At 41.5% G+C, this 14,821-nt stretch overlaps 1 protein-coding gene across 3 annotated transcripts in view; it reads left to right on the top strand.

The window, feature by feature from the left end:
* The window catches only part of LOC115209440 (kinesin-like protein KIF6), a 301,512-nt gene that overhangs the window by 167,425 nt on the left and 119,266 nt on the right, over nt 1-14,821 (top strand). For all 3 annotated transcript variants that reach the window (XM_036500945.1, XM_036500944.1, XM_036500946.1), the window contains exon 14: nt 3,657-3,911. In XM_036500945.1, coding sequence (XP_036356838.1) covers nt 3,657-3,911 — 255 coding nt within the window. The remainder of the gene's footprint in view (nt 1-3,656; nt 3,912-14,821) is intronic.

Below are 14,821 nucleotides of genomic sequence, written 5' to 3'. Positions count from 1 at the left end.
TTAATGTCATCAAGCTAAAGTGGGAAAGATTTGCAAATAAACATAACCATGGTGGCGAGCTGGCAGAAACGTTAGCACGCTGGGCAAAATGCTTAGCGGTATTTCGTCTGCCACTATGTTCTGAGTTCAAATTCTGCTGAGGTCGACTTTGCCTTTCATCCTTTAGGCGCAGGAGTGGCTGTGTGGTTAAGTAGCTTGCTAACCAGCCACATGGTTCCGGGTTCAGTCCCACTGCGTGGCACCTTGGGCAAGTGTCTTCTGCTATAGCCCCGGGCCGACCAATGCCTTGTGAGTGGATTTGGTAGACAGAAACTGAAAGAAGTCCGTCGTATATATGCATATATGTATGTGTGTGTGTGTTTGTGTGTCTGTGTTTGTCTCCCTAGCATTGCTTGACAACCGATGCTGGTGTGTTTACGTCCCCGTCACTTAGCAGTTCGGCAAAAGAGACCGATAGAATAAGTACTGGGCTTACAAAGAATAAGTCCCGGGGTCGATTTCCTCGACTAAAGGCGGTGCTCCAGCATGGCCGCAGTCAAATGACTGAAATAAGTAAAAAGAGAGTAAAGAGTTAAGGAACGATCCATGTTTGTTTGTTTAATTCTGTTGCTACCAGCCAGTATATACTTACACATATATGTATGTATGAGGCGGGGTGCTGAAAGGTTCCTGGTTTAAGGGTATCACAAAAGGCCTATTTGTAGGTCCAACCTTCCGAGTTCTTTTACAGGGCTTAGAAAAACTGAAAGACTGTTGCAGTAAGTGTGTGAATCTGGTAGAGGAATGTGTTGCAAAAATCATAACTGATCCTCCTGTATTTTCCTTTATTCATAGCCAAGAATTTTTCAGCACCCGCCCTACATGTATGTGTGTCTGCACACATACACACACATGTATCATCATCGTCATCGTCGTCATTTAACATCCGCCTTCCATGCTGGTATGGCATGGGTTGGACAGCTTGACAGTAGCTGACCAGGCAGGAGCCTGCACTAGGCTTCTGTGTCTGTTTTGGCTCAGTTTTTACAGCTGAATGCCCTTCCTAACACCAATCCACCCATCCAATATATATACATATATCCACATCATCAGCAGCACTATTTAATGTCCACTTTTCCATGCTTGCATGGGTCAGATGGAAGTTATTAGATGGATTGTTTTACAGCTGGATGCCCTCCCTGTCACTGACCCTCATATGTTTCCAACTAAGGTACTATCTCCCCCATGAACAGACAGTATAGTGGACATGAAGGACACTGCTTGCATGACAGTGACACTCATTCACAACAATCATGCAAATCGGTGCAATTTCGGTAACACACGCATGCACACACACACATGCAAACACACACGCATGCATGCACACATACACACACACATAACAGGTTACCAAATCTACCCATATTTCATCATCATCATCATCATCATCATCAACATCAATTAATATCCATGTTCCATACTGGGATAGGCTGGATAGTTTGATAGGAACTAACTAGGCTGGGGGCCATACTAGTTCCCAGTGTCTGCTTTGGCAAAGTTTCTACAGATGGATGCCCTTCCTAATGCCAACCACTTTACAGGGTTTACTGGGTGCTTTTCTCCATGATACCACCACTAACGAGGTCAAAAGTTAGGCAGTATCCCTTCACAGGAAAGGGGGTGCAATATTGAGAGTGGTGGAATTGTATTGGGTGTAGGAAAGGCTAAAATAGGAAAGAAGGGCTGGGACATGTGTATTGCTGTAAAGGAGATACTTATGTACCACAGTGGTAAAATGAGAAGGGATAGTGGAAATTAGGTTTCAGGGCATATCCTCAAGGTAGAAAGATTTAGAAGGGTGCAGAGAATTGAGGATGGCTGGGTGAGTTGGTAGGTGGAGATGATATGAACTGGGGGGGGGGGATGCAGGGATGGGTGTGGGATTGAGAAGTTTGGTTCCTGATCATATGGCTTTGGGTTCAGTTCTAGTACATGGCATGTTGGCAAATATCTTGTAGTATAGCCACAGATACATGCGCACACACACACACACACATGCACATGCATACATACACACATACACACATGCACACTCATATACTCAAGCATGTACCATCATCAACTTCATCATCATCATCATCTTTTGAATATTCATTCCTCCATGCTTGTTTATGTTAACTATGTTTGTTCCTTCTCAAGTCATGCCTGGCTCATAATGGGCCGGTTTCCCGGTTTCATTGGCGTATAGGTTCCCCACCTGGATGGGACGCCGGTCCATCGCAGGTAAACTGCTAGATGCAGGAGGAAAGAGTGAGAGAAAGTTGTGGCAAAAGAGTCAGCAGATGTTCCCCATTACCATGGAGCTTAGGTGTTTTGCTCATAAACACACACATCGCCCGGTCTGCGATTCGAACCCGCGATCCCTCGACAGTGAGTCCGCTACCCTAACCACTAGGCCATGTGCCTCCACATGTTAACTATATACTTATAATCAAAGACTTTTCTGCTCTTCCATGAGTGTTGAACTAATACTCCTGCTAGTTGTTCCTCTATCAGTCTTCACCTTTTGTTTTCTGTGAATTTAAACTACATAAATACATACATACATACAGACAGACAGACATATGTGTGTGTGTGTGTATGGAGGTGTGTGTGGCTCAGTGGTAAGGGTGTTGCATTCATGATCATAAGATTATGGTTTCAATTCCTGAACTGGCTGTGCATTGTGTTCTTGAGCAAAACACCTCATTTCACATTGCTTCAGTCCACACAGCTGACAAAAATAAGTATCCCTGCAATGGGTTGGCATCCCATCCAGTGGTGATGGGGTGGTTGCATATGCCACAGAATCTAGGAAACCAGCCTTATGAACTTATGACTTTGAGAAAGCTATTGGTCCTTTTGATACACACACACACACACACACACACATATGCTATGAAGTAAAGTACCTTGGCATTCTAAACTACACATGCTGCAGAGTCACACATATTTAATATAGGGAACTGAAAAATCTTTAATTAACCGAAATTATTCAATTGGCATAAGAACAATAATAAATGAGTGAAGAATGAATATATGGTGCATGTGTTTATTTGGCAAGAAAAAAAAAATGGCCATCCTGAAATATAACAATTTTTGCTGACTTTTACCAAAAAAGAATCGTTGCATTTCAGCCTTGTTTCATCATCATCATCATCATCGTCATTGTCGTTTAACGTCCGTTTTCCATGCTAGCACAGGTTGGACGGTTCGATCGGCGTCTGGGAAGCCAGGAGGCTGCACCAGGCTCCAGTCTGATCTGGCAGTGTTTCTACAGCTGGATTCCCTTCCTAACACCAACCACTCCGTGAGTGTAGTGGGTGCTTTTAACGTACCACCAGCACAGGTACCAGGGGAAGCTGGCAGTGGCTATGATCGCTTGGTGCTTGTTACGTGCCACCGGCACAGAAGCCAATCAAGGTGGCGCTGGCATCGGCCATGTTCAGATTGTGCTTTTTACGTGCCACCGGCACAGAAGCCAGTTAAGGCAGCACTGGTATCGGCCATGTTTGGTTTGTGCTTTTTACGTGCCACCAGCACAGGTATATCACAACTACAGTTTCCCTTTGATATTTATTTTGATTTTGTTTATGTTTTCAACAACCAATCTGATTATGGACCTTGACTCCGGCTATGTATCTTAGTCAATATGTTGAAGAAGGAGAAGCAGAAAAATGCAGAGCTTGAGAACAACTCACCTCAGAAGCGACACATAACGAAAGAGTCTTCCTATTACACATCACCTGATTCATCCCAGACTTCACTACAAGAAAATTCTTTTACTTCTGATGAAAACACTAATGCCGATAATGCTGGTTATTCAGATATCTGGATAAATCAGACCAAAAGCTTTCAAAAAAACAAAGAGAACATCACTCACAGACAAATTTGTATGTATTGTTTTGCTAACTGGCATATTTCTCTTTTCTTTTGATTTCTTGTTGCTTTTGTTTGTTGTTGCTATTGTAGTGCTGTTTTGTTGAAATGTAGCTGAGCATTTTTATTTTCTTTTTTTTGCCATATTTATAACCAGTTGCAAGCTTTGTCAGATCACATAAGCTTTATTCATTTGATAGACAAACCGTTCATTTGCCAGCACCCTGTAATCACTTTCCCAGTCAAACTGTCTTTTCTCCCATTACCATAATGCTTCCTGATCCTCTAAACTTATCCTCAGCTCATTTAATTCCTTCATCATTTCTTACTCTTATCATTCCGTAGCATCTTAGCCCAAAGACCTTGGAATAGAAAATTTATAAAAGCAACAGTCATAGTTTTGTATGTCATGTAAACAGTAAGCGTAGGAGTGGCTGTGTGGTAAATAGCTTGTTTACGAACCACATGGTTCCGGGCTCAGTCCCACTGCGTGGCACCTTGGGCAAGTGTCTTCTACTATAGCCTCAGGCTGACCAAAGCCTTGTGAGTGGATTTGGTAGATAGAAACTCAAAAGAAGCCTGTTGTATATATATATATATATATATATATATATTATATATATATGTATGTGTGTGTATATGTTTGTGTGTCTGTGTTTGTCCCCACAACATTGCTTGACAACCGATGCTGGTGTGTTTACAAGGATTTGGTTGGCCAAGGCTATAGTAGAAGACAATTGCCCAAGGTGCCACACAGTGGGACTGAACCCAGAACCATGTGGCTGCTAAGCAAGCTACTTACCACACAGCCACTCCTGCGCCTATGGCATGCTAACAATTCTGCCAGTTCACCACCCTAAACCATGCCAAATTCGACTGGAGTCTGGTGCAGTTCCTCAGCTTACCAACTCTGGTCAAACTGTCCAACCCATGCCAGCATGGGCAATGGACGTTAAATGACGATGACGATGACGAGTGGGAAAGTGTTTATGCTAATCATGTTTAATGAATTGTAATGTTTCTTTCTCCCCGCTCTGTCTCTCACCCTTTCTCTCTTTCTTTCTTCATTTGCCTGAACATCTTATGTTTGTATCTATGTGTAATGTCTCTCTCTCTCTCTCTCTCTCTCTCTCTCGTCCTCTCTCTCTTGTCCTCTCTCTTTCATCCTCTCTCTTTCTCCAGTCCTCTCTCTCTCGTCCTTTCTCTCTCATTCTCTCTCTCTCTCGTCCTCTCTCTCTCTCTCGTCCTCTCTCTCTCTCGTCCTCTCTCTCTCTCTCGTCCTCTCTCTCTCTCGTCCTCTCTCTCTTGTCCTCTCTCTTTCATCCTCTCTCTTTCTCCAGTCCTCTCTCTCTCGTCCTTTCTCTCTCATCCTCTCTCTCTCTCGTCCTCTCTCTCTCTCTCGTCCTCTCTCTCTCTCGTCCTCTCTCTCTCGTCCTCTCTCTCTCATCCTCTTTCCTTCGTCCTCTCTCTTTCTCTCTCTCATCCTCCCTCTCTCTTGTCCTCTCTCCTTCGTCTTTCTTTCTCTCTCTTGTACTCTCTCTCTCTCTCGTCCTCCCTCTCTTGTCCTCCCTCTCTCTCGTCCTCTCTCTCTCTTTCACCCTCTCTCTTTCACTATCTTTCTTTCTTTTTCTCTTTCTCTCTATCTGTGAGCCTGTTTCTCTTTATGAAGAGAGGGAAAGTGTTTATGCCAATCATGTTGTTCAATTAATAAATTGCAACATTTCTCTCCCCTCCCTTCTCTCTTTTCCACTGTCTCTCTTTCTCTCGGTCTCTTTCTCTCTCTCTCTCTGAGTACCTTGTTATGTTTGTGTGTATGTATAAATTCACTAGCTCTTTCCTTCTCTCCGTCTCTCTCTCTCTCTCTCTCTCCATCTGTTGTGTAGATTTCTGCATGCACAGTATCCAGTCAGCAATGCCAAATTGCCAGCATCCAAACAGCTGCATCCAGTCATCTCATCTTGTTCCACAGGACTGACTTTCCGAGAAGGAAGGACTGATTGGTAGCGACTAGCATGGGGGTGGGGGTCAAGAGGGTTAGATACAACCCTCTTGATAAGGGGACGAGTGATTCGAGGGGATAAGAATACCTGAATGGAGGTGGTGTGAAGGTCCTTATATTAGCAGCAGAAAAGGTGGAAAGAGGAGAAAGTTTGTCAATGAATCAAGTGGTCCCTTCCTGGATGATGTCTGAGATACCCGCTTGAACAGCAGCACCATCCCAGATGTGAGAGCAATATCCTAAGGCTTCAACTGACTCTTGCAGAATATCTGTAATTATAGGGAGCTGAAGTATCTTCAATTCCTGAAGGGAAGGCCCTATTGTTGGGCTGTGATCATAACTATGTTAAGGAGGTACTTTCACCTTGAGGAATTCTTGAGGATAGTTTGACCCAACAATTAGAGCAAAATTGAGGACTTTATTTGAGTGTCCTTTCCTGGATGGTGTCAGATATTTGCATATTCTGCAGCACCATGCCAGATGAGAGAGCAATATCCTATTATGGGCCTCAACAGAGCTTTGTAGAATATCTGTAATTGTTGGGGGCAGAAGTATCTTCAATGCCTGAAGGGAAGGCCCTATTGTTGGGCTGTAATCATAACTATGTTAAGGAAGTACTTTCACTAAGAGAGATCCTTGAGGATAGTTTGATCCAACAGTTAGAGCAGATTTGAGGACTTTATTTGAGTGCTACTCATGATTTAAGTGAGGTGTGTGATAATGTTTGCGTGATATGAGAAGCATTTGTGTTTTCTTATTGTTGAAAAAGACAAGACAGACATATCTGCATCTGAGGGTGCTTTTATGACTACATAGTCTAACCATATGGGACATCTTGTACTGGTTATTTTATTTATTTTTTTTCTTTCTATTTTTTACTTGTTTCAGTCATTAGACTGTGGTCATGCTGGGGCACCACCTTAACAGGTTATCAGGCTTATTTATGTGAAAGAGGCATAACACTCACACTCACACACGTAATGTGTACACACACATATACACATACACATGCATGTGCACGAACATATTTGGTTGATTACTGTCTGGTATTCTATGTACTCTCCCCACAGCTTCTCCGCATCTTCAGCACCCCTTCTTCTCTCTCTCTCTCTCTCTCTCTCTCTGACTTACTTTCATTACCTCAGAATCCCACTTTTCCCTTAATAGCCCCTCTTCAGATTCTTTACCACTTCCACATATTTCTGTCTTTCATGTTTCACTCCTCACACCTTCTGCCCATACTTGCCTGAGGTTACTGTGGTCTTTTCCGTAGGCTTTTCTTTCCATGGATAAACCTTATCTGCTTCCTCCTTTACACTTTACAACATGACATTTCTGTGATACATGATCCCTATTGACGGTTTTTTTTTAACGATCCCTTTTGATCGAAAACCTACCCCCCTTTTATTTTTTTAATATTATTTTTATTTTCCTTTTTTCTCTCCCCAAAAAGAAAAGCCCTACTTTGTAATTTGTCCCCTCTGCATTCAGCCCTGTGTAGCTAATAAAGAAACATATAATGTAGGTTAGCAGTGGATTCCTCTATGAGGGTGCATGGCTTAGTGGTTAGGATGTTGGACTCATGATCATAAGATTGTGGTTTCAATCCCTGGACTGGGTGATGCATTGTGTTCTTGAACAAAAACACTTAATTTCATGCTGCTACAGTCTACTCATCTGGTAAAAATGAGCAACGGATTGGTTTCTCATCCAGGGGAGGAATATATATGCAAGAGAATCTGGAAAATCAGCCTTAAAAATGTAATAAGGGCTTCTTAAAAATGCAATAAGGACTACCCACATCCCACTGGATCTCTCTATCCAACCAACCTGAACACCCTTATCACTCTGTCTTTACCTTTCTTACTCAAATCTGACTCTAATTGTTTTCTCATTTCTCTTGGCTTTTCCATACTCCCTTCTGTATTGCATGGCTTAGTGGTTAGAATATTGGACACATGATCATAAGATTGTGCTGCTGCAGTCCATTCTTCTGGTAAAAATCAGTAATCCTATAATGAACTGGATTCCCCCCATCCAAGAAGGAGTATTCATTTTGTTTTTGTTGTTGTTGTTGTTGTTTAACCCTTGGTCAGCTTCGATGTAACAGACCTGTTATGGAGTTTCAGTCATGACCATCCTTATTTATTTCATACACAGGTGTTACATAAGACTTGATTTAAGAGAGATGATTTGGTTGCTATTTCTAGCAAACAAAGTGATCACATAGGGGCTAGCTGAAACCAGAAAACCAGCCCTCTGCTCTCTACATAGAAATGTGGACTAACTGCATCTCATTGGATCCCTCTACCCAACCCACATCATCACCCTTATCTCTCTGTCTCTCTCTTTCTCACTAACATCTGACTCTAGCAGTTTCCTCCCTTTTCTTGGCTTCTTCATACTCCCTCCTGTATTGTAATCTTAATTACTCTCTTCACTATCACCTTCTAATAATTATAAATCTGTTCCTCTCCTCACATTTTAAGTCTCGCCGTATCATCTCACTAAGAATTGCCACACGCTTTCTCTTATTCTTCTTTCAGTTGTAGAAACCCTGGCAGGCTCTTGTAAACTGCAAGACAATGTCTCTGGTGACGGTGCCACTAAAAGCTCCTACTACACTCTGTACTGTGGTTGACATTAGAAAGGGCATTCAGCTGCAGAAACCATGCCAAAACAGATGCATTGGAGCACAATTTCCTCCTTCCGCTCATTACATCTGTGTCGAATTATCCAACCCATACCAGCAAGGAAAACAGATCTAAAATGATGATGATGATGATAGTGGTGGTGGTGGTGATGATTTATGGTTAATTTCAGCTATAACTAGGAAATATTTTTTGTTCCTTTCATCAGTGTTTTTTTTTTCTAATGTAGAATCAATTTCCTTCAGTGTTTGAATTCCCAATGAATATAACAATAATATTCTTAGAATTCACTCTCAAAGAATGCATAGATTAGTACGAAAAGTGAAATTTACCATTTTGTTGTTGTTGTCGTTATTTAACCCTTGGTCAGCTTCGATGTAACAGACCTGTTATGGAGTTCCAGTCATGACCATCCTTATTTATTTCATACACAAGTGTTACATAAGACTTGATTTAAGTGAGATGATTTGGTTGTTATTTCTAGCAATCAAAGTGACCAGATAGGGGCTTGTTAGCTGAATTCTACTACTGTGAGTAAGAAGAGAAGATAAAGTTAACTGTATTAGGAGATTCATCATCATCATCATCATCATCATCATCATCGTTTAATGTCCACTTTCCATGCTAGCATGGGTTGGACGGTTTTACTGAGGACTGGTGAACCAGATGGCTGCATCTGATCTGGCAGAGTTTCTACAGCTGGATGCCCTCCCTAACACCAACCACCCCGAGAGTGTAGTGGGTGCTTTTACATGCCACCGGCACGAGGGCCAGTCAGGCAGTACTGGCAACGGCTACGCTCAAATGGTGTTTTTGACGTGCCACCTGCACAGGAGCCAGTCCAGTGGCACTGGCAACGACCTTGCTTGAATATTTTTTCACGTGCCACCAGCACAAGTGCCAGTAAGGTGACGCAGGTAACAATCGTGCTTGAATGGTGCTTTTTATGTACCACTGGCATGGAAGCCAGTTTGTTGCTCTGGCAACGATCACGCTCGGATGGTGCTCTTAGCGCTCCACCAGCACGGATGCCAGTCATCGAATTTGATTTCGATTTTACTTGCCTCAACAGGATCTTAGAATTCTCAGTATTAATAATCCTTTTTATTATAGGAACATGACCTGAAATTTTGTGGGAGGGGACAAGTTGATAACATCAACCCCAATACTCAACTAGCATTTAATTTATTGACCTTGAAAGGATAAAAGGCAAAGTTACCCTCAGCAAAATTTGAACTTAGAACATGACTAGGGATGAAATACTGCTAAGCATTTTGTCCACTGTGCTAATGATTCTGCCAGCTTGCTACCTTAATTCTCACAATTAATAATATCTACCTTTGGTAAAAAGGCTACAGGAGTGGCTGTGTGATAAGTAGTTTGCTTACCAGCCACATGGTTCCGGGTTCAGTCCCACTGCATGGCACCTTGGGTGAGTGCCTTCTACTATAGCCTCGGGCCAACAAAACCTTGTGAGTGGATTTGGTAGACGGAAACTGAAAGAAGCCCATCGTATATATGTATATGTATATATATGCATGTGTGTGCATATGTTTGTGCATCTGTGTTTGTCCCCACAACATCGCTTGACAACTGATGCTGGTGTGTTTATGTCCCTGTAACTTAGCGGTTCAGCAAAAATAGATCCGATAGAAAAAATACTAGGCTTACAAAGAATAAGTCCTGGGGTCGATTTGCTCGGCTAAAGGTGGTACTCCAGCATGGCCGCAGTCAAATGACTGAAACAAGTAAAAGAGTAAAAGAGTAAAGAGTAATCATTTTGGAACTGTGAAGTTAGTTCTATTGCTGAAAGTATTTTGTCAGGTGCTTATTTTTACTCTTTTACTCCTTTACTTGTTTCAGTCATTTGACTGTGGCCATGCTGGAGCACCACCTTTAGTCGAGCAAATCGACCCCAGGACTTATTCTTTGCAAGCCTAGTACTTATTCTATTGGTCTCTTTTGCCGAACCACTAAGTTATGGCGATATAAACACACCAGCATCAGTTGTCAAGCGATGTTGTGGGGACAAACACAGACGCACAAACAAATGCACACACATGCATATATATATATATATATATATATATATATATATATATATATATATATATTATATATATATATATATATGTACATATATACGACAGGCTTCTTTCAGTTTTCATCTACCAAATCCACTGACAAGGCTTTGGTCAACCCGAGGCTATAGTAAGTAGAAGACACTTGTCCAAGGTGCCACGCACTGGCACTGAACCCGGGAGCATGTAGTTTGTAAGCAAGCTACTTACCACACACCCATTCCTACATCTTATCAACCCTAGAGAGATAAAAGGCAAAGTTTAACCTCAGCAAGATTTGAACATGAATGTAAAGAACTGTAGCTAAATACTGAATTGTATGTATTAAGTTTGGCATTCTATAGTTTCTGCCATTCCATTGCCATTTCAGTAATAAATAATAAATAGAAATAAAATCAAACCCAATTTCTTTACTTTTGCCATCTAGCACCTTTATCACATGCTCTATTAAGATTTCGTTAATACCACTGGTTCCTTTGTTTGTTCAAAATGGAATTTCATTGTTGCCAAGCTAGTTACTCATCTATCAAATTGATCTGTTCTGCTGCCAGGCACTTACTTTGTTAGAACAATTTTGCACTTCAGAGCAATAACAGCCGTTGTTGTGAAAAATTGTTGGAAATCGTTGTCCAACTTACATACTTCCAATTTACTATTTCAGTCGTGTCTTACTTCCATTTCATCTTAAAACTTGTTACTATTTCCTGCGAATTTTTTTTCTTTTTCCTCATTCCACATACTATAGCAAAATAGATTCCTATTCCACTTGAAGACTTCCAGCTTTACCATTCACACACAACTCTCTCTCTCTCTCTCTCTCTCTCTCATGCTTGTTTCTGTTCACTTTCGATTAATAGTATGTAATCCATCATAACTTTGTCTAGCTGGGTCTGTCTGACAAGTTGGAAAGCCGAACAAAAGAACCTCTTTCAACAACTGTTTGTTGTCCACTGGCTAGAGGCCCTGAATGATATATTACTTTATTATACGAAAGTTCTGACTCCTGTGACCCTTTCAGAAGAAAATTTACTTTTTATTTAGTTTTTCTCTTTTGCAGCCATATTTTGACAATGACTTCTAATGCAAAATGTCAGGTCATAAAACTATGGGTGCTTGTGAGAACAAAAATAAACGAGACAAGGTGATAACCTTAGCCACTGGCAAGCATTCATTGGGTTTCTAATATGCTTCCCCAGCCGCTCTCTCTCTCTCTCTCTCTCTCTCTCTCTCTCTCTCTCTCTCTAATCCACATTAGCCAAATGTCCATTAGAGTATTGGATTATTTATTCAAATAAGTTGCTGTAATTTTGCTCCAGGTCTTGGCATATCAAGCCATCTCACTAGCAAAAAGATTCCAGCCATGACCAGCCAGTTTTGATTCAGATGTAGTATATCTAGGACTACATTATCTAATGTGTCCTGTCTTGCTTATGAATATAGAATGTAAGGTCAGTGAAATTTGGCTGCTATTTCTAGCATAGCAAGTGACCACTTAATGTCCTCTGCTTTGGCTCATATTAAAATTGATAGTATTGTTGATGGTAGTGGTAGTAGTAATAGTAGTTAGTGGTGGTTAAAGCTTAACATTTCATTTGTTTGTTACTCTCAATACCAAAGCAGGAGTGAATTTTGTCTGTACTTCAAATTCACTTTGTGACCTCCTACCTTCTCATCTATGATGTCTGGCACCTTAATTTCCTGCCTATGGATTTTACCTTAAACCTGTTACACAGTTAACTGTAAAGTATTATTAACTTTATGAAGGCAAATGGCTCAGTGGTTAGAGCATCGAGCTCTCAATCATGAGGTAGTGAGTTCAATTCTCGGACCAGGCATTGTGTCGTGTTCTTGAGCAAAACACTTTATTCCATGTTGCTCCAGTTCACTCAGCTGTAGAAATGAGTTGTGACATCACTGGTGCCAAGCTGTATCAGCCCTTGCCTTTCCTTTGGATAATGTCAGTGGTGTGGAGAAGGGAGACTGGTATGCATAGGAAACTACTGGTCTTCCATAAATAACCTTAGTGGGGGAAAGCTATGGCAAACCACCCACCCAATGTCTTTGCCAAAACACTACGAGAAGACCCTCTTTGGTCATGATTGGCCATGAGATTGCACATAGAATGTTCCCCTCTAAGGCACAAGTCGAGGTGACTTAGAAGGGAACATTCTATGTGCAATCTCATGGCCAATCATGACCAAAGGGGGTCTTCACCCTTATTACCCTATTAACTTTACAGATTTGACAGAGAACCATACAGTAGGTCACAGGAATGTGACAAAGGACTTTGTTATAGATGCAGGCATGACTGTTTGTTTAAGATGTTTGTTTTGCAACTACATGATTTCAGGTTCCATCTCATCGTGCAGTACCTTGAGCAAGTGTCTTCTATAGTCCCAGGGCTGAGCGATGCCTTATGAGTGAATTTGGTGGAAGGAAACTGTATGGAAGTGTGTGTGTGATGTGGCCTAGTGGTAGTGGTGGTGCACTTATGATTGTAAGTTTGTGAGTTCAATTCTTGGACTGAGTAGAGTGTTGTGTTCTTGTGCGGAACACAATTGTTCTGCGATTCCTTCAACATCTGATGTGTGCCATACTTGTGCACCTGTACAGGTAATGCCTATTTGGATGGAGGAAGTGAGCTAATGTGCTGCACAATCATTCAATCACTATAAACAAATTATCTGTGCAGATTGTTAACATGGAGGTGCGTGGCTTAGTGGTTAGGGTGTCAGCATCATAATTGTAAGATTGTGGTTTCGATTCCTTGACCGGGTGATGCATTGTGTTCTTGAGCAAAACACTTCATTTCACGTTGCTCCAGTCTACTCAGCTGGCAAAAATGAGTAACGCTGCAATGGACTGGCGTCCCGTCCAGCTGGGGAACACATACGCCATAGAAACCGGGAAACTGGGCCCATGAGCCTGACTAGGCTTTAAAAATGGGTGCATTTATTTATTTAGATTGTTAACAGGAAATTGCAAAACCATCTTTCTTGGATTTGAAAGGCTACCATTAATTAAAATGTGTGTGTGTGTGTGTGTTTGATCCCTATCCACTGCTTGACAACTGATGTTAACTTGTTTATAACCACATGACTTAGTAGTTCAGCAAAAGGGGTTGACAGAATATATACAAGGCTTTAAAAAAAAGTAGTGGGGTGCCCCAGCATGGTCACAGTTAAAAGATATGAAATAACAAAGCAAAGAAATCAGTTTCTGATTTAGGCAGAAGAGCAGTAATTTTGAAGAGAGGGGGGCTTAATTGGTTACATCAACCCCAGTATGATTGGAACACTATTTTATCACTTCCGGAGAGATAAATAGCAAAATTGACTGTGGCAGGATTTGAACACAGAACTTAAAGAGTCAGGACTGATATGGCAATGCTCTAACAATTCTACCAATGCACAAATGTACAAAGCAATGAAATTATAAACAAGATAATATCAGTGTCATCAGTGTCATATATGATACACTTTTGTAGTATGTTTGTGACATCATCATCATCATCATCATCATTTAACGTCCATTGTCCATGCTGGCATGGGTTGGATGGATTGACGAAAGCTGGCATGCTGGAGAGCTGCATCAAACTCCAATCTGATTTGTCATGGTCTCTATGGCTTGATGCCCCTTCCTAACACCAACTGCTTACAGAGTGCACTGGGTGCTCTTATGTGGAACCACACAAGTGCTTTTATGTGACACCACACAGGTGCTTTTATGTGCCACCACACAGGTGCTTTTATGTGAAACCACACAGGTGATTTTATGTGGAACCACACAGGTGCTTTTATGTGAAACCACACAGGTGATTTTATGTGACACTACACAGGTGCTTTTATGTTCCACCACACAGGTGCTTTTATGTGGAAACACACAGGTGCTTTTATGTGGTACCACACAGGTGATTTTATGTGAAACCACACAGGTGCTTTTATGTGAAACCACACAGGTGCTTTTATGTGAAACCACACAGGTGATTTTATGTGACACTACACAGGTGCTTTTATGTGTCACCACACAGGTGCTTTTATGTTCCACCACACAGGTGCTTTTATGTGGTACCACACAGGTGCTTTTATGTGAAACCACACAGGTGCTTTTATGTGACACCACACGGGTGATTTTATGTGACACTACACAGGTGCTTTTATGTTCCACCACACAGGTGCTTTTATGTGAAACCA

Source organism: Octopus sinensis, linkage group LG3, assembly GCF_006345805.1.
Source record: "Octopus sinensis linkage group LG3, ASM634580v1, whole genome shotgun sequence".
In the NCBI taxonomy this organism is placed as follows: domain Eukaryota; kingdom Metazoa; phylum Mollusca; class Cephalopoda; order Octopoda; family Octopodidae; genus Octopus; species Octopus sinensis.
This window is presented reverse-complemented; position numbering and strand designations above follow the sequence as displayed.